General features: G+C 46.0%; 1 protein-coding gene across 1 annotated transcript in view; it reads right to left on the bottom strand.

Moving 5' to 3' along the window:
- Positions 1 to 1,071: 1,071 nt before the first annotated feature.
- Positions 1,072 to 19,798, bottom strand: part of RNF121 (ring finger protein 121) — a 96,063-nt gene continuing 77,336 nt past the window's right edge. The window contains exon 9 of the mRNA XM_029602019.1: positions 1,072 to 3,949. Coding sequence (XP_029457879.1) covers positions 3,829 to 3,949 — 121 coding nt within the window. The 3' untranslated portion in view covers positions 1,072 to 3,828. The remainder of the gene's footprint in view (positions 3,950 to 19,798) is intronic.

Here is a 19,798-nt window from a genome sequence, read left to right as displayed (position 1 = left end):
GGAGGGCGTGTCGTGGCTGGCGCATCATCAGGTGGCATTCCGGGGGCATGGACGTGGCCTCTGGACCAGCCCCCGGACCAGAACATGGTGTGCCGGTGTGCGCAAGTTACGCCTGCCTTGGGCAGGCGTAACTTTTGAAGTAAAGGTGTGGGGGGGGGGGGGGGGAATTAGTTAGGGCCGGGGGGCGGGTTAGTTAGGGAAAGGGAAGGTGGGGGGCGCTGGAAAGAAATTTCCCTCCGAGGCCGCTTCGATTTTGGAGCGGCCTCCGAGGGAACGGAGGCAGGCTGCACGGCTCGGCGCACGCAGGCTGCCGATTTTGCGCAGCCTTGTGCGCGCCAACCCCGGATTTTAAAAGATACGCGCGTATCTTTTAAAATCCGGCATACTTTTGTTTGCGCCGGTTGCGCGTACTTTTTTTAAAAAATCTGCCCCTTTATGTATTAGAACTGCCAAAGATTTTTTTTGGGTGGCTAAGAAATTTCAAAATTTTTGATACTCCCCCAGCGTGGCAGATTAAAAGGAACTATCTGGGCCATTTTCTGTATAAATCTTGGCTATGAAACATCTTCTGGAGGACTGGACCCATTGCTGTCTGCTCTGGCAATGCTCCCAATTCTTGTAAAGACACTACAGACTGAGGCTCAAATGAACTAATAGATTCTTGGTCTGAACCCGACAGATGCTCAACCTATTCTTTGGATGTTAACAGCTCTTGTTTAATTGAAGAAAAAAACTGGAGATCATAATTGTCTCCTAGTGTTTATAAAATCAGTTGTCCCTTGAGGAGGCATGGATGGACAATCTTTCTGAGCTATTAACGACAATCTTCTGTTTCAGCACCAAGTGTTGATGTCACCCAGTTGTAGGGCTGGATTTGTCCAGCTCGTCCTCACAGAAAGAACCTATGTCCCTGTACTATGCTTTCTACGCACCCTGACTAATGTCTTTCTCAATGACTAAAGCAGATCAAAGGTACCCAATTCTTCAGCCTTTAAGGAGCAGTGAGAGTAGCTCAGTAGCCACGGGGAAAGCCCGTAAGAATCCAAATCAGATAAAATCTTCAGATCATAATTCTCTGTAAAGTTAGACATTTGTTTTAATATGGACATAATATGATATTACAAAAATTGTTCAGAAACCTACAGCAACTCCCACCCTGTTTAAATACTGTAAGAATGCACTAGTTTTACATTTCGTCCTACGAGTGAACAAAAAGAATATTAAACGTGACTTTCCCCCTTGATACAGACATTGCAAAGTAAGTTTGTTTTTCTGTCCATTTCACTGTTGATAGCATTTTTTTTCCCTAGGAGATAGGATTGTGTTATTTTTGAATACTGCTTCAATAGATAGCTTTGAATGATCTCCTTTTCTTTTTTTTCTCCCACTTTATAAAAATTCTTTGATCTAACCTTTGGTGATTTTGAAGAGTGGAGCTAATTTTTTCAGAAAGAGGGGATGTGTGATCATACTTTGAGAGCTCTTCAATGTCTCGTAGCACATCCAAATGTTACTCAAGGAGCGGTTTTATGCAGGGAACTGGTTCCTGGACTGAAGTTTTCTGAATAAAGCGCTTAAACATACGGATGTGATACGTGACCTGGCGCAGCTATCAGAGTACGGTCGCACATCCCCCTTTTTGATATTTTCTGTATGGGTGGCTGGTTCACGCCACTCTCCTCTACTGCGTAGCTCATTTTTCTACAACTCTGTCGCATTTCTTTCGGCAGGCACCCTTAGATGCATTTCTGAATTGTGCCCATTTCTGCTTGCTTTTTTTTTTCTAAACATGGAAAGGATGGATGCCCTTTGGCTGGTGCCATCAGAAAAAGTGCAGGCCGAGATCTGAATCCCCAAAAAGTCACTCTTTCGGAGCCTGACCACGTGAAAGAGCAATTCAACATGTAACAAGCTTTATGACAACATCCCGATTTTATTTAAAATCTGCACATCATTCTCAGGACTGAAGTTTAGGAAATGGTTGCTCATCACAGTGCTGCCGCTAATCAGAAACCTGTGCTCTCGCTCTCGCCTCTCAACACCTGAAGGATGATTACTGCATAGAGCACTGCATACAGTAAAATGTGATTTATCAAAGCAAGGAGATGCAGCATTATAAACGGAACATTAGAAGAAATAAAATATTGGAAAAGAAAGGAGACCTATATATATAAAAAAAAAAATACTAAAAGCTGAAGAAATAGTCAAGAAACAGAAAAGTAGCTGTTTTGAGGAGTACAGATAATATCTGCTGCATCAGCTGTCAGCTTACAGTCACACAGTGCAGTTTCAGTAATTTTGTTACTAGATTAAAATTAAGCAAGGACAACCGTTGATGTGTGTGCCCTTTCCAAGGGCTTTGTCATGACTTGCATGGGAAGTGGGGAAGTTCCTTTCACATAAATCTACAAACAAGAACACTCTTATGCCCCAGAGGGGATCCTGCTGGGTAGCCATGGTGGCATCAGATACAAGCATACATGAGGGAAACTGAACAGAAAGGGCAGCGGGTCCCTGCAGCTTCCTAGGAGCACAGTCTCTACAGCGGACACTAACGATACCCTAAAAAAAAAAAATGTACAAAAATGCTAGTCTGCTGCAAAGGGCTTACATATCTAGATATCAATGTAGAATCATCTCCCCCGTTATCCAGACCCGACTCGCATGGTATAGATGAAGGTGGAGATGGTCCTTAGCCTTTGCAGAGTGCTGTCCAGCTAAAGTGCTTGGCTAGCTATGGTCAGCTCCAATTAAATGAACGGAGCCATTCCATGTGTCCTAAGCTACCCACCGTTTTTCAAAAGGAAAGGCCCCATAGGAAGCCACCTCATAAAATGAGCGCTCTTACTCTCTTTCCAGGCTGACCAGATCTAAAGCCACAGCACTTTAACCAAGGATTCCCACAACCAGCAATGGGAGGGGATAGGAAATTGAGAAATGCCGAACAGGAAGCAGACTGTATCCTGTGGCTACTTTCCATGTGAGAGCAACTTACTATTGCTGCTGCCAGCATGATATGAAGGTGTGAGAAGTTATAGTAGAAATGATGTGGCGAGCACATCACATTTTGACTTGGGATAGTTTTGTTTGGTGTGGGTTCTACAACTTTTCTGACTGGGGAGGAGATACAGAATGGCAATGGTCTACTCGGACATAGCACAGTGTCCTAGCCCTCTGCTTGCACTTCAGTCCTGTCTTGCAGCACTCACTGCCAATGCCCCCTCAGTCCTGCACTGCAGCAGCCCCTGCTATTCCAATGCTAAGAACCCAAACACCGTTCTGCTAATGCATCTTAATCCTGCCCCTGCATTATTCCTCTTTTAGCAAAGGCTAGCGGCTGTGCCGAGAGATGTGTACTGGGGGCTAGGCTGAGAAGTCTTGGGTGCATGCTCTGTTAATCTCCTACAGTACAAATGAGGACCTGCACTTCCGTGCTGTACTCTGATGGCATGATACACAATGAATGCGTGGACAGCGGGAGGTAGCCTGTTTAGAACACAGACCTGTTTTAAAGCAGGGGCTCTGCTTATCTCAAAAACGACCCAGCCTCTTCCTGCTCTGTGAAAGGAAGAAGAGATGGGAGCAGAGCTCACATCTTTGTAATCTCCAATAAAAAAAAAGAAAAAAAGTCCTAAACATGTTTCCCATAATAAATTAAAAAACCCCCAACATAAGCACAAGCCCAGTCTTCTCCTTTTAGTCCGGCGGCATTGCACCAGTGCTTGAAATCCTGAGAGGTGAATGAGAAGTTGAGGAGTTCCTGGGCTAGCGTTCCTCCAAGCAGACAGGCTTGCAGATGGGTTTCACGTCTACGCACTGTCCTCATCTTTATTCCAGGCCCAGGATGTAGTTGATAGCTTGTACCAGTCCAATGATCACGGGCTGCCAGGCAACGAGGTAACGCAGCCAGTCCAGCAGCTGTCCGTACATAACGTGCGGCCTTTCCCAGCTGGAGAGCAGAAAAGTTAAAGAAGATGGCGAGGAAAGAGAGGCACACTAGGACCAACAACTCGGACTCTTGCTATATTTGCCAGAAATAAAACAGGCTAATCTAAACTTTATCTGGACAAGCCTCTCGCATACCACACATCAGTCAATACCTGCCTCAAGGCATGGCCAAGAACTCCAGTGTCTGTTGGTTAGTTTACAGCCGCTGTAATAATGAAGTTTACTATTTCTTCTTAGAACTACTTCACCAATCAGGCTATGACTTATCAAGATCAAAAGGGGCTCTGCCTACCCTATGAAGGCCATTGAGCAGAGAGATACCAAACGCGGGGTCGCTTGTTCAAAGTCCCACCTCCAACATTCATTGCATGAACTTCAAGTCACTGATGCTGAAACTCAAGCGTGTAGGAGGCAAAAAGCAGTTAATTTTGTGTAGTGTTACAAAATACACAGCAGTTATCCAGGATACAACTATGTCCAGTGAATGAGGGGAAATAGGGAGGTTGGGGCTGGAGAGAAGTTGCTATAATTTACGAGTGAAGAAACCATAGGATTGTTGTGCAAAAAAAAAAAAAAACAAAACCTGAGAGCAAAGGCCAAAGACAAAAAAAATAATAATAAATAAACCTCCCCCCAAAAAACCCAACACACGTACTGGGCAGACCGGATGGACTTCTTTTGGTCTTGTGGACAAGAACCTTGCCTGCTGACATTTAGAAAAAGGCTTAAGACTTGGTTATTTAAACAAGCCTTTCCCTAAGCTCACCGATCCGCATCGCTTTCGTTACTGAACACTCAGCACACTGTAAATAATTTGTTCTGCTCACTGAGTTACCTTCTGCTTTGTCGTCTTCTCCCCCCACCACCCCTGTTTCAATGTAACTATTACCTCTCTTCGCTAAGTTAATGTTTAAGATTGTTATACCCTGGTTCCCTATAAACCGACATATGATATGACTATCATGAATGCCGGTATTAAAAAAAGCACTAAATAAATAAATATCTGCCATCATTCACTCTGTTCTGAGGGGAGTAGCTGCCCCGTGCTTAAGAGTAGTGGGTGAGAACCAGGCAGGACAGGGTTCAAACCCCACTGCTGCTCTCCTTGTGACCTTGGGTAAGTCACTTCCATTGCTTCAGACAGAGGCAAACATCGACTGTACCTGAATGTAACTTCTTAAAATGTTACTGAACAGGCAGGAGTTAAATCTAAATAAATTCTCAGCTGAGGAGAAGAATTCCACGTGTGGCTGGGACTGTGATCCCAACCCAATTTAAAAAAAAAAAAAAAAATCTGAGAAAATGAGAGGAAACAAACTAAGACCCACAACCAACCTTTAACTAACGGTGGTTTAAAGCAATGATGCGATACTTAAGCTTCTGCAAGATAGAGATGTCGAGCTTGAGAGCACAACATAGAATAATTGCACAAGTTTACAAGAGGGGTGGTTATTTATCCTCCAGTTATCAAAAGAAACATGAACTCCCTTTTCATACCAAACAACTCAGAAGCCCAAAACTCTCTAAATTATGAAAAATTAATTGCCGTGCGTGAAACAGCAGAAACCTTAGGAAAGCAGAATGCAAAATGGGAAAGAGAACCAAAGAGAAAAGTGCTGAAGTCGCTTTTGAAAATGGACAATGCACACAGAATACGCGGAGGTTAAAGGGCAAAAAAGGAAGGCTTCAGGGAACTCCAAAAGCTGTTCAAAAAAGTAAAAGCTTTATTCCGCTACAGAAACTCACATCTTAATGAATCATGTTCACGGACCGAGTTTCGATTAACTGCGTCGGGAGGGACGGGATCTCGGAATAGTTAGAGCAGGGGCTTATTGGTGAGGTCAGAGCACTGCTTACTGACAGCCACCGTACTCTTCTCATATAAATTCATGGAGGAGATCCCGGCAACAAAGAGCTGTTGGGGGCCGTGAACATGATTCATTTAAGATGGTAGTTTCTGTAATTGAATAAAACATTTTTTTGAGCAGCTTGTGGACGTTCAAGTTTTGGCCCAATCACTATTGTTGTCTCTGAAGCATACCAGAGATTTTGGGTTCCCACCTACGTTGTTTATGCTTCAGAGAGCACCAGTGTTACCCCCAATAGCCCACACAGTTCAGAAGTGAGCACATACAAAGGCGAACAACGTTTAGCTGGGTGGAAAAGTGGTACAAGCGGCAGAAGGGGATGACGCACAGCAGGTCCAAAAATGACTCAGACGCTGCTCTGCACACCTTTGTGAGTGCTGTGCGGCTGCACTACTGCAGGCTCTTGTGTGACATCCATTACTATAAACAAATAACCTTTCCCTTGACAATGATTTTTATTTTTTTATTTTTTTTTACATGGTGTGCTTTAAAACTCAGTCTGTATGTGGAGATCTATATGCATCTATAGAGAGGCTTAGGCTGTGCCAAACTAAACAGAGTACAGATGCATAAAAAAGTGGTACTGTGGATTGGTAAGAGACCTTAGTAATGTATACACTGGGTCTCTATTGTATATCTCAAGCATATTCATTACAGACAGCCTGAAAACCTCCAGAAGAGGGATAGGAAACCATGATTATACATACACAGGAGACCCCACTCTACAAAACCCAAGTCCTAGCACTAGTCTCATCAGCTTCATCCTCCGATGGCTCTGCCTCTGCTACAGTCATTCAGGCCTGTGCACTCTCTTGCTTGGATTGCAATAACTCATCTTTCATAGGAATCCCAAACTAAACTGGCATCAGCTAGGATCACTCCAGTCCTAAATGGTACGACAGAGTGTTGGGAGCCAAGACTCAAACACTGGGCATCACCTTATCTCAACATGTGTCTCATCCCATATACACCTTCCTATCATAACTGCTAGGTACTCTAATGTCCTGGAGAACTGCTCCAAGCAGACCAAATGCACATAGAGGGAGATGCTGTTGAAGCAGGGATTGCTAAGAGTGAGACTTGGCAATGGCTAAAAAAAACCTGCGGTCCATCATGCACCAACACCTTAAACAAGATTGATCTCACTAACCCAGAATCAGCTATCACCTCATGGAACGACACCACCAAAAACATTGCAGACAAAATCTGTTGCTAGTCTTTGTTTGGTTGGAGTCAAGTTCAGAGTGGTTGAGGGAATTAGATGAGGAGTTAGTGAACTTGGATAGTAGATTGTTTATTTTAGTTTGGAAGAATGGGGCAAGTTCCTCACATTTGGATTTGGCTACTTCATTTGGGATGTCGGGGGCTGCTGATTTGGTAAGTGAGGAAACGTATTCGTATAGTACTTTAGGATTGTATTGCATCATACAAGACATCCATGCATGAATACAGGATCAACATCCTAAAAACGAAACGCGACTTCCATGCACTCAAAATACATGATCATCAGTACAGTGCCAAGGTCTTCTTCTCACTGTTATCCAACCTAACTGAGCCAACCCCTACACACAACCCTTCTCTAGACTCCAAAAACAAATGTGACAACCCTGCCTCCTTCTTCCTCAAAGTATCCAAACTGACAGCCAATTTTCCCCCTGATACGTCCTTCACCTTGCCACTCCCCTCCAACACCACAGCCTGCCTTGATCATCACGAAACCACATCATGTGAAATTGAATCCCTATTAAAGAAAATTAAACCCTCCACACACCCCTCAGACAACCTCCCCTCCAAAATGCTACAAACCATCCCCGAAACCATAGCCACAACCTTATCTGAAATCATCAACTGCTCCATCACCCATGGTGATGGCCCCCCTCCACCCTCAAGCTAACCTCGACCCAGCAGAACTAGCTAGCTATCGCCCAATCTCAAACTTACCGCTACTAGCCAAAATCACTGAAAAGGTAGTCAACCTCCGCCTCACTGAATACCTAAACACACACAACATTCTATCCCCCATCCTAGTTTGGTTTCTGTAAATATTTTAGCACAGAAACACTAATATCCCTCACAGACACTATACTCAAAGGCATAGATAATGGACAAGCCTACCTCCTAGCTATGCTTGACATCTCCTCTGCCTTCGACACTGTCATCCACAAAATCCTACTAAACCAACTCACTAACATAGGCATAACAGGTACTGCCCACTGCTGTTTAAATCGTACCTGGAAAACAGACACTTCAAAGTCAAACTAACCAACTGCGAATCTGACCCCATCAAACTTACCCGAGGTGTACCAGAGGGCTCTGCCCTCTCCTCCATCCTCTTCAATATCTACCTGCTACCCCTCTGTCACCTTGTAACGAACCTAGGCATTGTCCATTTCATTTACGCGGATGACGTCCAAATTATTATCCCCATCACCGATTCACTATCCAATTCCCTAAATACCTGGAACAATTGCATCAACTCTATCAACCAACTCCTCATCATCCTCAACCTTGCACTCAACACTACCAAAACTGAACTCATCTCCCACAACCAGCCCTCCCTTATTCACACACTAACACCTCACCCCTCTCAGCCCCCACCTCACAACACGTACGCAACCTGGGTGTCACCATTGACAACCAATTAAACCTAAAAACCTTCATAAAATCCACCTTGAAGGAATGCTACTTTAAACTTCATGTATTAAAGAAAATTAGACCCCCTCCTACACGCACATGACTTCTGCACTGTCCTACAAATCTTAACCTTCGCTAAAATTGACTACTGTAATTCCCTCCTCATAGGCCTCACCTCTTCCACCAAACCCCTCCAATTATTACAGAATGCCACTGCCAGAATCCTAACCAACACCCGTAGAAAAGAGCACATTACACCCATCCTTAGAGACCTCCACTGGCTCCCTATCTCCTCTAGAATTCTCTAGCGAACCCTCTCCCTTATATACAAAACTTTACACAACCAGAACTTCACCTGGCTAAAACAACTCGTTCCACTTCAACTCCTCTAACAGACCTACCAGATCTGCCTATAAAGGAACCCTTCACACATTCCCTCTCCTAAAACCACACAACGGTCCTCCAGACCTCCACTAGGGACAGAACACTCAATAGCAGGACCCATCAACTGGAATTTAATGCCGCCCGACCTATGCTTGGAACCATGCACACACAAATTAAAAAAAAAAAAAAAAATTGAAAACGTGGCTCTTCAAGCTAGCCTACCCCTAAACTCCTACCTTCTCTCCCGGGTGCCCTTTCTCTACATGACTGTCTATAGATTCAGTTTTATAATATATATATGTTATCAACAAGTTCACAATATATTTACTAGGGATGTGAATTGTGTGCCCGATCGTTTTAACGATCGGGTTCGGCTGGGGGGGGGGGGGGGGGGGAGAAATCTGATCGTTATGAGATGTGAATTGGAATCGGTTCCGATTCCAATTCACATCACTAATTTTTTTTAGTGAGGCCCGCGCGAATAAAAAAAACCCCACCCGACTGTCACAGGGGCCGACCGTCGGCCCCTGTGACATAGTGAGGGCAAAGGTAGCGCCGGCGCCATTTTGAGTACTGGCAATACAGCCAGAGGGCAGGAGGTCGCTCCCGGACCCCCGCTGGACTTTTGGCAAGTCTTGTGGGGGGGTCAGGAGGCCCCCCCCAAGCTGGCCAAAAGTCCCTGGGGGTCCAGCGGGGGTCCGGGAGCGATCTCCTGCACGCGGGCCTATTTTGCCAATATTCAAAATGGCGCCGGCGCTACCTTTGCCCTGTCACATGGTAAGGGCAAAGGGCCATCGGCGCCATTTTTTTTAGCGCAGCTGATAGCGTGGGAACGGGAGATCGCTGCCCACGGCCCCCCTGGACCACCAGGTATGTGTAAAAAGTTTTGAGGCGGGTGTCGGGAGAGTGGGGGAGGCTAAGGGGGTAATTTTAAAGGGTCAGGTGGGGTTTGTTTTTTTTTTGTTTTGTTTTGTTTTTTTTTTTTTTTTTAAATCGGGCCATCGGCGCCATTTATATTAGTGGCAGCCAAAATGGCGCCGATGGCCCGAGAGCGGGAGATCGCGCCGGGACCCCCCCCCACTGGATCACCAGGTAATTTAAAACATTTGGGGGGGTTCGTTTTAAAGGGTCGGGGTGGGTTTTAGGGTTGTTTTGGTGTGCCAGTTTTCCTGCCCTCCCCCTCCCCCGATTTTTCACGATAAATCGGGGGAATTTCTATTGTATCGCGACTAACGATTTTTGACGATTTAAAATATATCTGACGATTTTTTTAAATCGTCAAAAAACGATTCACATCCCTATTGTTTACCCCCTCTGACCATGCCATGTAACTTTCTTTCAAATACGATCATTGTGTACTTAGTTTCTCTTATATAGATTTATATATATTTATATATTTATCCCTCAACAGTTATGTACTCTCTGCATACTGTTATGTACCTTTTCCTTACTATGCCATGTAACCAAATCGTTCCATGTATCTTCTCTATCTTTGTTATACGTTAATTGTAAACCGATACGATGTGCAAACGGTTATCGGTATATAGAAACCTTTAAATAAAATAAAACTATTTCTTTCTGCTGGGAAGTCTACTTCTGTTTGACAGTGTAATAGAGGCGCTTATGTTTTTTTCTGATTCTATGACTGGGCCCTTGCTCAGACATATCTACCTCCTTGTCATATTTTCATTCACTGCACTTGCATATGGTCTCATTTCTATTTCTCCTCAGTAGTCACCTACTGGACTCTCCCCATTACACTATTTATTGTACTGCATGCCACTGTCCTATAGTATTTAGAAATAGGACAGCAAAAAAAAAAAAAAAAAAAGACCATGCAGTTTATCTAGTCAGCTCAGGCACATCAACTGTTCAGCTCTACAACCCCTACCACCCCCTCAGAAATCCCCTGTGCTTGTGCCATGCTTGGTCTTTGTTATCTCCCACAGGAAAATTGGTTCTTACCTGCTAATTTTCGTTCCTGTAGTACTACAGATCAGTCCAGACAGTGGGTTGAGCCTCCTGTCCAGCAGATGGAGACAGAGAAAAAAAACCTCAAAGGGTATCCTACATCAGGACAGTAATCCCCCTCTGTCCCTTCAGTATAAACATTAAAGCAGAGAAATGTAAAAGTGTAATCTTAAATAGAGAAAAATCAAGCAAGTAAAACCTGTAACATCTAAATTGTAATTTTAAATCAATACAAAGAACCACATATATATATATATATACACACACACACACACACTTCCGGTGCCTTAAAAGTCTGATATGCTTGTGCTTTGAGAAAATTACTAGACACTTCCAAAACCTGTGAATGAAAACATACTTCGAGCGGTCGTATGAAAATCAGAATGCAGCCAGGGCAGGCGTTTGGACTGATCCGTGGTACTACACGCTCGAAGCACCTGTCTGCCGAAGGAACCAAAACTGGCGCCTGTACATTGAGGCGATAATGACGAGCAAAGGTATGCAGAGATTTCCAAGTAGCTGCTCTGCATATTTCTTGTGGAGAGACCAACTGGCTCTCTGCCCAAGAGGTAGCCTGTGAACGCAAAGAATGGGCCTTTAAGCCCTCCGGAACCATCCGGCCCAGACAAATATCAACCGATGCAATTGCCTCCTTTAGCCAACGAGCAATGGTAGCTTTAGAAGCCTTGTTTCCCCTATTTGGGACGCTTCATAAGAGAAAGATGATCAGAGACTTGAAATTCGTTTGTAACCTGTAAGTATTTCCGTAGTACTCTTTTTACATCCAGACACCGTAGGTCACTGCCAGGCGTACTCGCAATGTCCTCTGGAGAAAAGGCAGGAAGCTCCATGGACTGATTTACGTGAAAGGAGGACACGACCTTTGGTAAAAAGGATGGTACTGTTTTAACGGAAATACCTGAACCAGAAAAGTGAAGAAATGTTTCCTTACAAGACAAGGCTTGTAGCTTGGACACTCTCCTGGCCGAGCAAATAGAGACTAGAAATACTGTCTGGTCCTTAAGCGTGGCCCACCGGAGGGGTTCGAAGGGCGACACGCAAAGAACTCGAAGTACCAAATTAAGGCTCCACGACGGACAAGTGGCCCGGACAGGTGGGTTCAAATGCTTGGCCCCTTTGAGGAAATCGAACGACATCCAGAAGGGCCGCCACCGTATAACCATCGACCCGCCCCAGGACAGAACCAAGAACCGAAACCTGTACCCGCAAGGAATTGAAAGACAACCCTTTGGAGAGGCCATTCTGTAGGAAGGAGAGGACCTGGGACACCAGGGCCTTGTGTGCCGGCACTCCGGACTCAGCACACATGTTCTCAAATACTCTCCATACCCAAATGTAAGCGAGAGAGGTGGAAGTCATACATGCCCTCAACAAAGTGGATATAACTTCTTCCTTAAAACACTTCTTCCTCAGTCGCCGCCACTCAAAAGCCAGGCTCAAAAGCAAGACAAAAGCGATCCGCCTGATCGAAAAATACGGGACCGTGCCAAAGGTTTGGTAGGTAACCGAGGCGAAGAGAACCGTCCGACGCAAGGTTCACCATATCCGCGAACCATGGTCTCCGGGGCCATTCTGGCGCCACGAGAATGACTGGCCCCATGTGAAGCTCTATCCTTCTTAGTACCTTGCCCACCAGAGGCCAGGGTAGGAACACGTAGAGGAGGACATCGTGAGGCCAGGGTAGGACTAGGGCATCCACCCCTTCCGAGCAGTGCTCCCTTCTGCGACTGAAGAATCTGGGAGCCTTCGCATTCCTCAGGGTGGCCATCAGGTCTAAGTGGGGAGTTCCCCACTTGCGCACGATAAGATTCATCGCCTCCTCGGACAACTTCCACTCTCCGGGGTCTAGATGTTGACGACTGAGGAAGTCGGCTTGAAATTCTCCTTCCCCACAATGTGGGAGGCTGCCAATCAATCCAGATGGCGCTCCGCCCAGGAGAGCAGCTTGCTGGCTTCCAGGGCCACCAGACGACTCCTGGTGCCCCCTTGGCAATTGATGTAAGCTACTGTGGTGGCATTGTTGGAGAGGACTCGCACAGCTTTGCGATAGACCAAAGGTAGGAAAGCCTTGAGTGCCAGATGGACCGCTCGGGCCTCCAGACGATTGATGTGCCACTGGGATTGGACCGGGGACCATTGCCCCTGGGTAGCCTGATGCTGACACACTGCTCCCCAGCCGGAGAGGCTGGCATCTGTCGTGACAATGACCCGCTGGGGTGTCTTCAGGGGCACCCCCTTCAGCAGGTGGGCGAGCGAGAGCCACCACTGCATGCTGGTGACTGTAGAGTCAGAGAGCAGAAGAGGTGATTGAAACTTCTCAGAGACCGGCTTCCAGCGGGATAGCAAAGCTTTCTGTAAAGGACGCATAAGCGCAAAAGCCCAAGGAACCAAATCTATAGTTGAAGCCATAGAGCCCAGGACCTGGAGATAGTCCCAAGCCGTGGGCACTGAGAGAGATAACAGATTTTGTACTTGATCCATGAGCTTGTGCACCCGGGCCTTGGGCAGTAAAACTTTTCCAACGCGGGTATCGAAGCGTGTTCCCAGGAATTCCAGGACCTGAGAGGGCTTGAGGTTGCTCTTAGAGAAGTTGACTATCACAAGACCCTGTTGACTGCTATCGCACATAACTTCTCCAATTTCGCTCGAATGAACCAGTCGTCCAGGTAAGGATGGACTAGGACCCTCTCCTGGCGGAGAAAGGCCGCCACTACTACCATGACTTTGGTGAATGTGTGAGGAGCGGTGGCGAGACCAAACAGGAGCGCCCGAAACTGGAAGTGCTGCTCCAGGATGTTGAAACAAAGATACTTCTGATGTTCCTGCCGGATCAGGATATGAAGGTAGGCCGCCATCAAGTCGAGAGAAGCAAGGAATTCACCTGAGCGAACTGCTGCTATGAGTGCCCTCAGGGTCTCCATCCGAAAATGGGGAACCTTGAGCGCCTTGATGGCTCTCTTGAGGTCTAGGATTGGTCGAAAGGAACCTTCCTTTTTGGGGACGACAAAGTAGATGGAATACTGGCCGGACCCCTGTTCCTCCAGGGGGACTGGGACTATGGCACCAAGCTCTTGAAGCCTGTGTAGAGTCTGGCACACCGCTAGACGTTTCCGACTCCCGCAGGGAGAGATCAAGTAGCAGTCCGGGAGATCCAGAGCAAATTCTAAAGTGTAGCCTCTTTCGATTACCTCGAGGACCCACTGATCCGAAGTAATTTTGACCCATTCCTCATGAAATAGGGACAGACATCCACCTAAGTTGGGATTGGAGGAATGGGCCAGCCGCATCTCATTGGGAGGACTTCGTGGCTGAACCCTGAAGGTGACCATCCCAGAATAGACGTCGTCCACGAAAGGAATGAGACCATGATTGAGATCTAATGGAGGTATTCCTTTGGGAGGCCCCCCTGACTTGTACCTGCGCTGCCCTCGGAAACGAGAGCACGAAGGAAAAAAAAAAAAAAAAGACTTGGACTGTTTAGGGTGGTCCTTAGGTAGCTTATGAATCTTGTTGTCACCCAAAAAATTAATAAGCTGTTCCAGGTCCTCCCCAAAAAGAAACTTACCCTTAAAAGGGAGAGTGCCCAACTGTGATTTAGAAGAGGAGTCTGCTGCCCAATTCCGCAGCCAGAGGAGGAGTCTGGCCGACACCGCTGAAACCATGGCTCTGGCCTGCACCGTGAGAAGATCATAAAGGGCATCAGCCCCTTATGCAACCGTGGTCTGCAGCCGCTCCGCCTGTTCAGCCTCTGCAGCAGGGAGGTCCTGGGTGCTGAGTAGTTGTTGAACCCACCTGAGGCTTGCCCATTGCATGAGATTGCTACAGACTGTCGCCCGAATGCCGAGAGCTAAGACTTAAAAAATCCTCTTGAGATGAACCTCCAACTTCCGATCGCGAAGGTCCTTCAAGGCAGTCACTCAGACCACCGGGATGGTGGTTCTTTGTTACCGCGGATACCGAAGCATCCACCATAGGTACCTTGAGCATCTCTAGGCACTGGTCTGGGAGGGGATAGAGCTTGTCCATTGTTCTGCCGACCTGTAAGCCAGATTCAGGAGCTTCCCACTCCCGGAGATGTAATTGCATTAGCATAGGATGAAAAGGAAAGGTACGCGGAGGGGCTCTTAAACCAGCCAGGACAGGGTCTACGTTGCTAGAACCTAGGGTAGCCGGTGTTTCCTCCAGAGGGGCATCTATGCCCAGCTCAGCCAGAACAAAGGGTATAAGCAGGTCCAGCTCCTCCCGCTGGAACAGGCGTAAGACCCGTGGGTCATCCCCCTTGACCGGTGGGTTTTGAGTGAGAGCATCAGCATCCTGATCAGGGTCTGAAATCTGAGGGGGGGGGGGTAGGAGGATCCGGTGGGTTTTGCCCCCCAGGTATGGTCCTAATCAGAGTGGTTCCTTGGGAGACCGGGGGCTGGGACCCCTGGTCTGCAGATACCCATGGCACTTTGGCAGGTGGAAGCTGAAAGAAAAACAGAGGAATGAACTTCTCTGTCAGCCAAAGACCCGAGGCATGAATCTTCTCAGGGGCCTCAATGGGGAGGGGCTGGACCACCAGTATCATCACAGGGCCTGGCAATGGGCTACCGGGAAAGGGTCCTAGGCTTAAGTACGCAAGGGGACAGAGTCCCCCCTAGGCCCTAGTAAGAGCGAGGAGACAGGACTTGCTGCTCCTGCTGAATAAACTTTTTTTTTTTTTTTTTAAACAGGTTCTACCATCTGCTGGAGACAGAGAAATACTGAAGGGACACAGGGGGAGCACTGTCCTGATACAGGATTCCCTTTGAGTTTTTCTCTGTCTCCATCTGCTGGACAGGAGGCTCAACCCACTCTCTGGACTGATCCAGGTACGTACAGGGAATGGAAGGCTATTCCATGCATTCAGTCTTCTGAAAATCGTTTGCAGTTTACCTGACTCCTAGTCCTATTTGTTTTTGTTTTCTGTTGGCTTACTCATGGCCCTTCCGCTCAGAAAGATTGGTTAGGCAATTCTGCTTCTTCGTAAGCCTCTAACATCAGGGGTGGCCAACTCTGGGTCCTCGAGAGCCACAAACAGGATATCCACAATGAATAAGCATGCAAATCTCTCACATACATATTCATTGTGGGTATCCTAAAATACCTGGCCTGTCTGGGGCTCGAGGACCGGAGCTGGCCATCCCTTTCACCTCGGAATCTCACAATGCCACTTTTGCAATTCCTCCAATCATTAACATATCTATTCAAAAATGCTGGCTCCTCATTTTACTGTCTTTGCTCATTTTTCTTCCAACTGCATTTTTCTCTTCTGACTACTTACCCAGCTTCTCCAGATATTGTCACCTCTCTTCCTCTTTCTGCAGTCTCTTCTAGTTTATGGACGCTACATTTTTTTCCCCTTACCTTTCCAGCTACTTCTTCAGAAAATCAATGCAATCTTTTTCCTCTTACCTTTAATTATTTTCCTAACAAAAAAATGTTAGTTGCCCATACAATCTCTCTTTTTTTTCTATTTAAGATTTTATTGTACACAAAACCATCTCTCGGATAGTACACATGCTACAAAGTGTAATCAGACTAATATCTTCTTCTATTAGTTTTGCCTACTGACTACTTCCATTAGATTTTCCCATCCATTTAACACGTTTTCCTGAAAGCTAGGAGCTTTGCTCAGAATGAATCATCACCGCCTGGCACTCCAGTACTGAACATCTGGTGATTACTGGATCCCGGATGATCATCCAGTAAAACATCAGGAAAACTGTCCCCAGATCCAGAATCTCCCCTGCTTCTAGAAGACAGGATATCCCACTCAGCATCTGACAGACTGAAATCCCCTGGCAAGAGCAGCTTCGTACATATCCTCCTCTAAATCTCTATCCATTTCTTCTGCCTGCAGAGGTCCGCATGTTCCATTCCCTCCTTACACACTAAGCCCTGCCTGCAGTTCTGGAGATTTATTTTTTATATATATATATATAGCCCCACGTCTCCTCCCTTTCTTCCTACCCTGTCTTTCCTGAATAGGTAGTAGCCCACAGTAATTATATCGCAGTGGTGATTTTCCCCATGTGCAATATCTCCATGACGGCCACCATATCCGAGTCAGCCTCTCCCATGACTGGCTTTAGATCCAGGACTTTATTCCCCATACTATGGGCATTAGTATACACAGCTTTCCAGATGTTACTCTTTCCCCCCCCCCATTTCTATACAAGTGTTTGTTTCCTTACCGGAGGGCTGATACTTACCCCAGTGGCCTTTGGCCACCATCCAACGCCGTCCTCTGCTTTGGCCAGTCTGTTCTGAAAGATTATTTCGCCCCCTTCTTTGTTAGGTCCACACCATCTCTGCTCTACAGCCCTTGGAACGCCATAGCGCAATGGTCCAGGAAGCCAAAACACTCATTCCCACTACGTACGCATTCATTCGCCTCCAGAACGTGAACTTCTCTGCTTCGACCTTTAGTCCTGACTGAGAGAATTGTACTCTTACATGCTGTGCACCACTATCCTGGGTCTCCAGCGGCCACAAGAAGGGCCGCAAAATCCACCCCTTGTCATGGAATCACCACAGAAGACTAGGGAGGTGCTGATCGCGCTGCTCTGCCAAACCTCTTTCCTGTTCTTCTCGCTCCCCGCACGCTGAGGACATTGGGTCTCTCTTTATGGCCCCTCCCGCTGGAATGCGTGCCGGAGACTTCAGGTCTCTCTCTCTTAGCTCCCGCCCCTTTTTCTCTCCCATGGTGAGGAGGAGAGCAGCGCCATGCCGAGCCATGGTGTTGGTTCTGTGCCGCCTGGGCATGACTGCCGCTTTCAACCGTGGGGGACACGGTGCCCAGGGGAGGAGGATGTAGCTGCATCCCTCTGCCTCCTCCCTGCAACCCGACCAGCGCAGGCAACGTAGGGGGAGGAGGGCTGGAGGGGGAGGGGGCTGTGTCTTCCAGGGTTTTCTACTTTGCCTCCCTTCCTTTATTTTTATGTTTCTTTTTTTCTTGTTAAATAATAACTGTTATATGATTCTCATTCAAATAAACGAGAATGATGGAGAAAGTACTACTTACCTGATAATTTCCTTTCCTCTAAGGAGGGCATGAGCGGGCTATGCACCTCTACCAGCAGATGGAGATGGAGTAAAAGCAGACATCACAGATATTTAGCACTGCCCCGACATCAGCCTGCCCGTATTCTCTGAAAAAGCCAAACCGTGGACAAATGATTATACTCAAAGATTATTAACAATTAGTCACTGGTGCTTCCAACCAACGAGGAATACTGAGCTCAACCAAAGGAGTGAACAATCACTAAACTAAGGGCTGACTGGGACATTAGAATATAAGAAACTGCCACACTGGGTCAGACCAAGGGTCCATCAAGCCCAGCATCCTGTTTTCAACAGTGGCCAATCCATGTAACAAGTACCTGGCAAATTCCCAAAACATTAAGTATATCCCAAGCTACTGATGCCAGTAATAACAGTGCCTATTCCCTAAGTCAACTTGATTAATAGTTTATGGACTTTTCCTCCAAGAACTTAGCCAAATATTTTTTAAATCCAGCTACACTAAATGCTCTAACCACATCCTCTGGCAACAAATTCCAGAGTTTAATTGTGAATTGAATGAAAAAGAACTTTCTCCGATTAGTTTTAAATGTGCTACTTGCTAACTTCATGGAATGCCCCCTAGTCCTTCTATTATCCGAAAGAGTAAATAACCGATTCACATCTACTCGTTCTAGACCTCTCATGATTTTTAACACCTCTATCATATCCCCCCTCTGCCGTCTCTTCTCAACAGTCCTAACCTCTTCAGCCTTTCCTCATAGGGGAGCTGTTCCATTCCCCTTATTTTGGTAGCCCTTCTCTGTACCTTCTCCATCGCAATTATATCTTTTTTGAGATGCGGCGACCAGAATTGTACACAGTATTCAAGGTGTGGTCTCACCATGGAGCGATACAGAGGCATTATGACATTTTCCGTTTTATTCACCATTCCTTTTCTAATAATTTCCAACATTGTTTGCTTTTTTGACTGCCGCAGCACACTGCACCGACGATTTCAATGTGTTATCCATTATGACGCCTAGATCTCTTTCCTGGGTGGTAGTTCCTAATATGGAACCCAACATTGTGTAATTACAGCATGGGTTATTTTTCCCTATATGCAACACCTTGCACTTGTCCACATTAAATTTTATCTGCCATTTGGATGCCCAATCTTCCAATCTTGCAAGGTCCTCCTGCAATTTATCACAATCCATTTGTAATTTAACTACACTGAATAATTTTGTATCGTCTGCAAATTTGATAACTTCGCTCATCGTATTCCTTTCCAGATCATTTATAAATATTTTGAAAAGCACTGTTTACCCTTTTCCATTGAGAAAATTGACCATTTAATCCTACTTGCTGTTTCCTGTCTTTTAGCCAGTTTGTAATCCATGAAAGGACATCGCCACCTATCCCATGACTTTTTAGTTTTCTTAGAAGCCACTCATGAGGGACTTTGTCAAATGCCTTCTAAAAATCCAAATATACTACATCTACCGGGTTCACCTTTTTCCACATGTTTATTAATCCCTTCAAAAAAATGAAGCAGATTTGTGAGGCAAGACTTCCCTTGGGTAAATCCATGTTGACTGTGTTCCATTAACCCATGTCTTTCTATATGTTCTGTGATTTTGATCTTTTGAATAGTTTCCACTATTTTTCCTGGCACTAACGTCAGGTTCAGTCTATAGTTTCCCGGAATGCCCCTGGAGCCCTTTTTAAATATTGGGGATATATTGGCCACCATCCAGTCTTCAGGTATAATGGATGATTTTAATGATAGGTTACAAATTTTAACTAATAGATCAGAAATTTTATTTTTTAGTTCCTTCAGTACCCTAGGATGCATACCATCCAGTCCAGGTGATTTGCTACTCTTTAGTTTGTCACAATCTGGTCTACTACATCTTCCAGGTTCACAGTGATTTCGTTCAGTTCAT

This window comes from Rhinatrema bivittatum, chromosome 5 (genome assembly GCF_901001135.1).
Source record: "Rhinatrema bivittatum chromosome 5, aRhiBiv1.1, whole genome shotgun sequence".
NCBI classification, from domain to species: domain Eukaryota; kingdom Metazoa; phylum Chordata; class Amphibia; order Gymnophiona; family Rhinatrematidae; genus Rhinatrema; species Rhinatrema bivittatum.
Note: the sequence above shows the minus strand (reverse complement) of the source record. Positions and strands in the feature narration are given on the sequence as shown.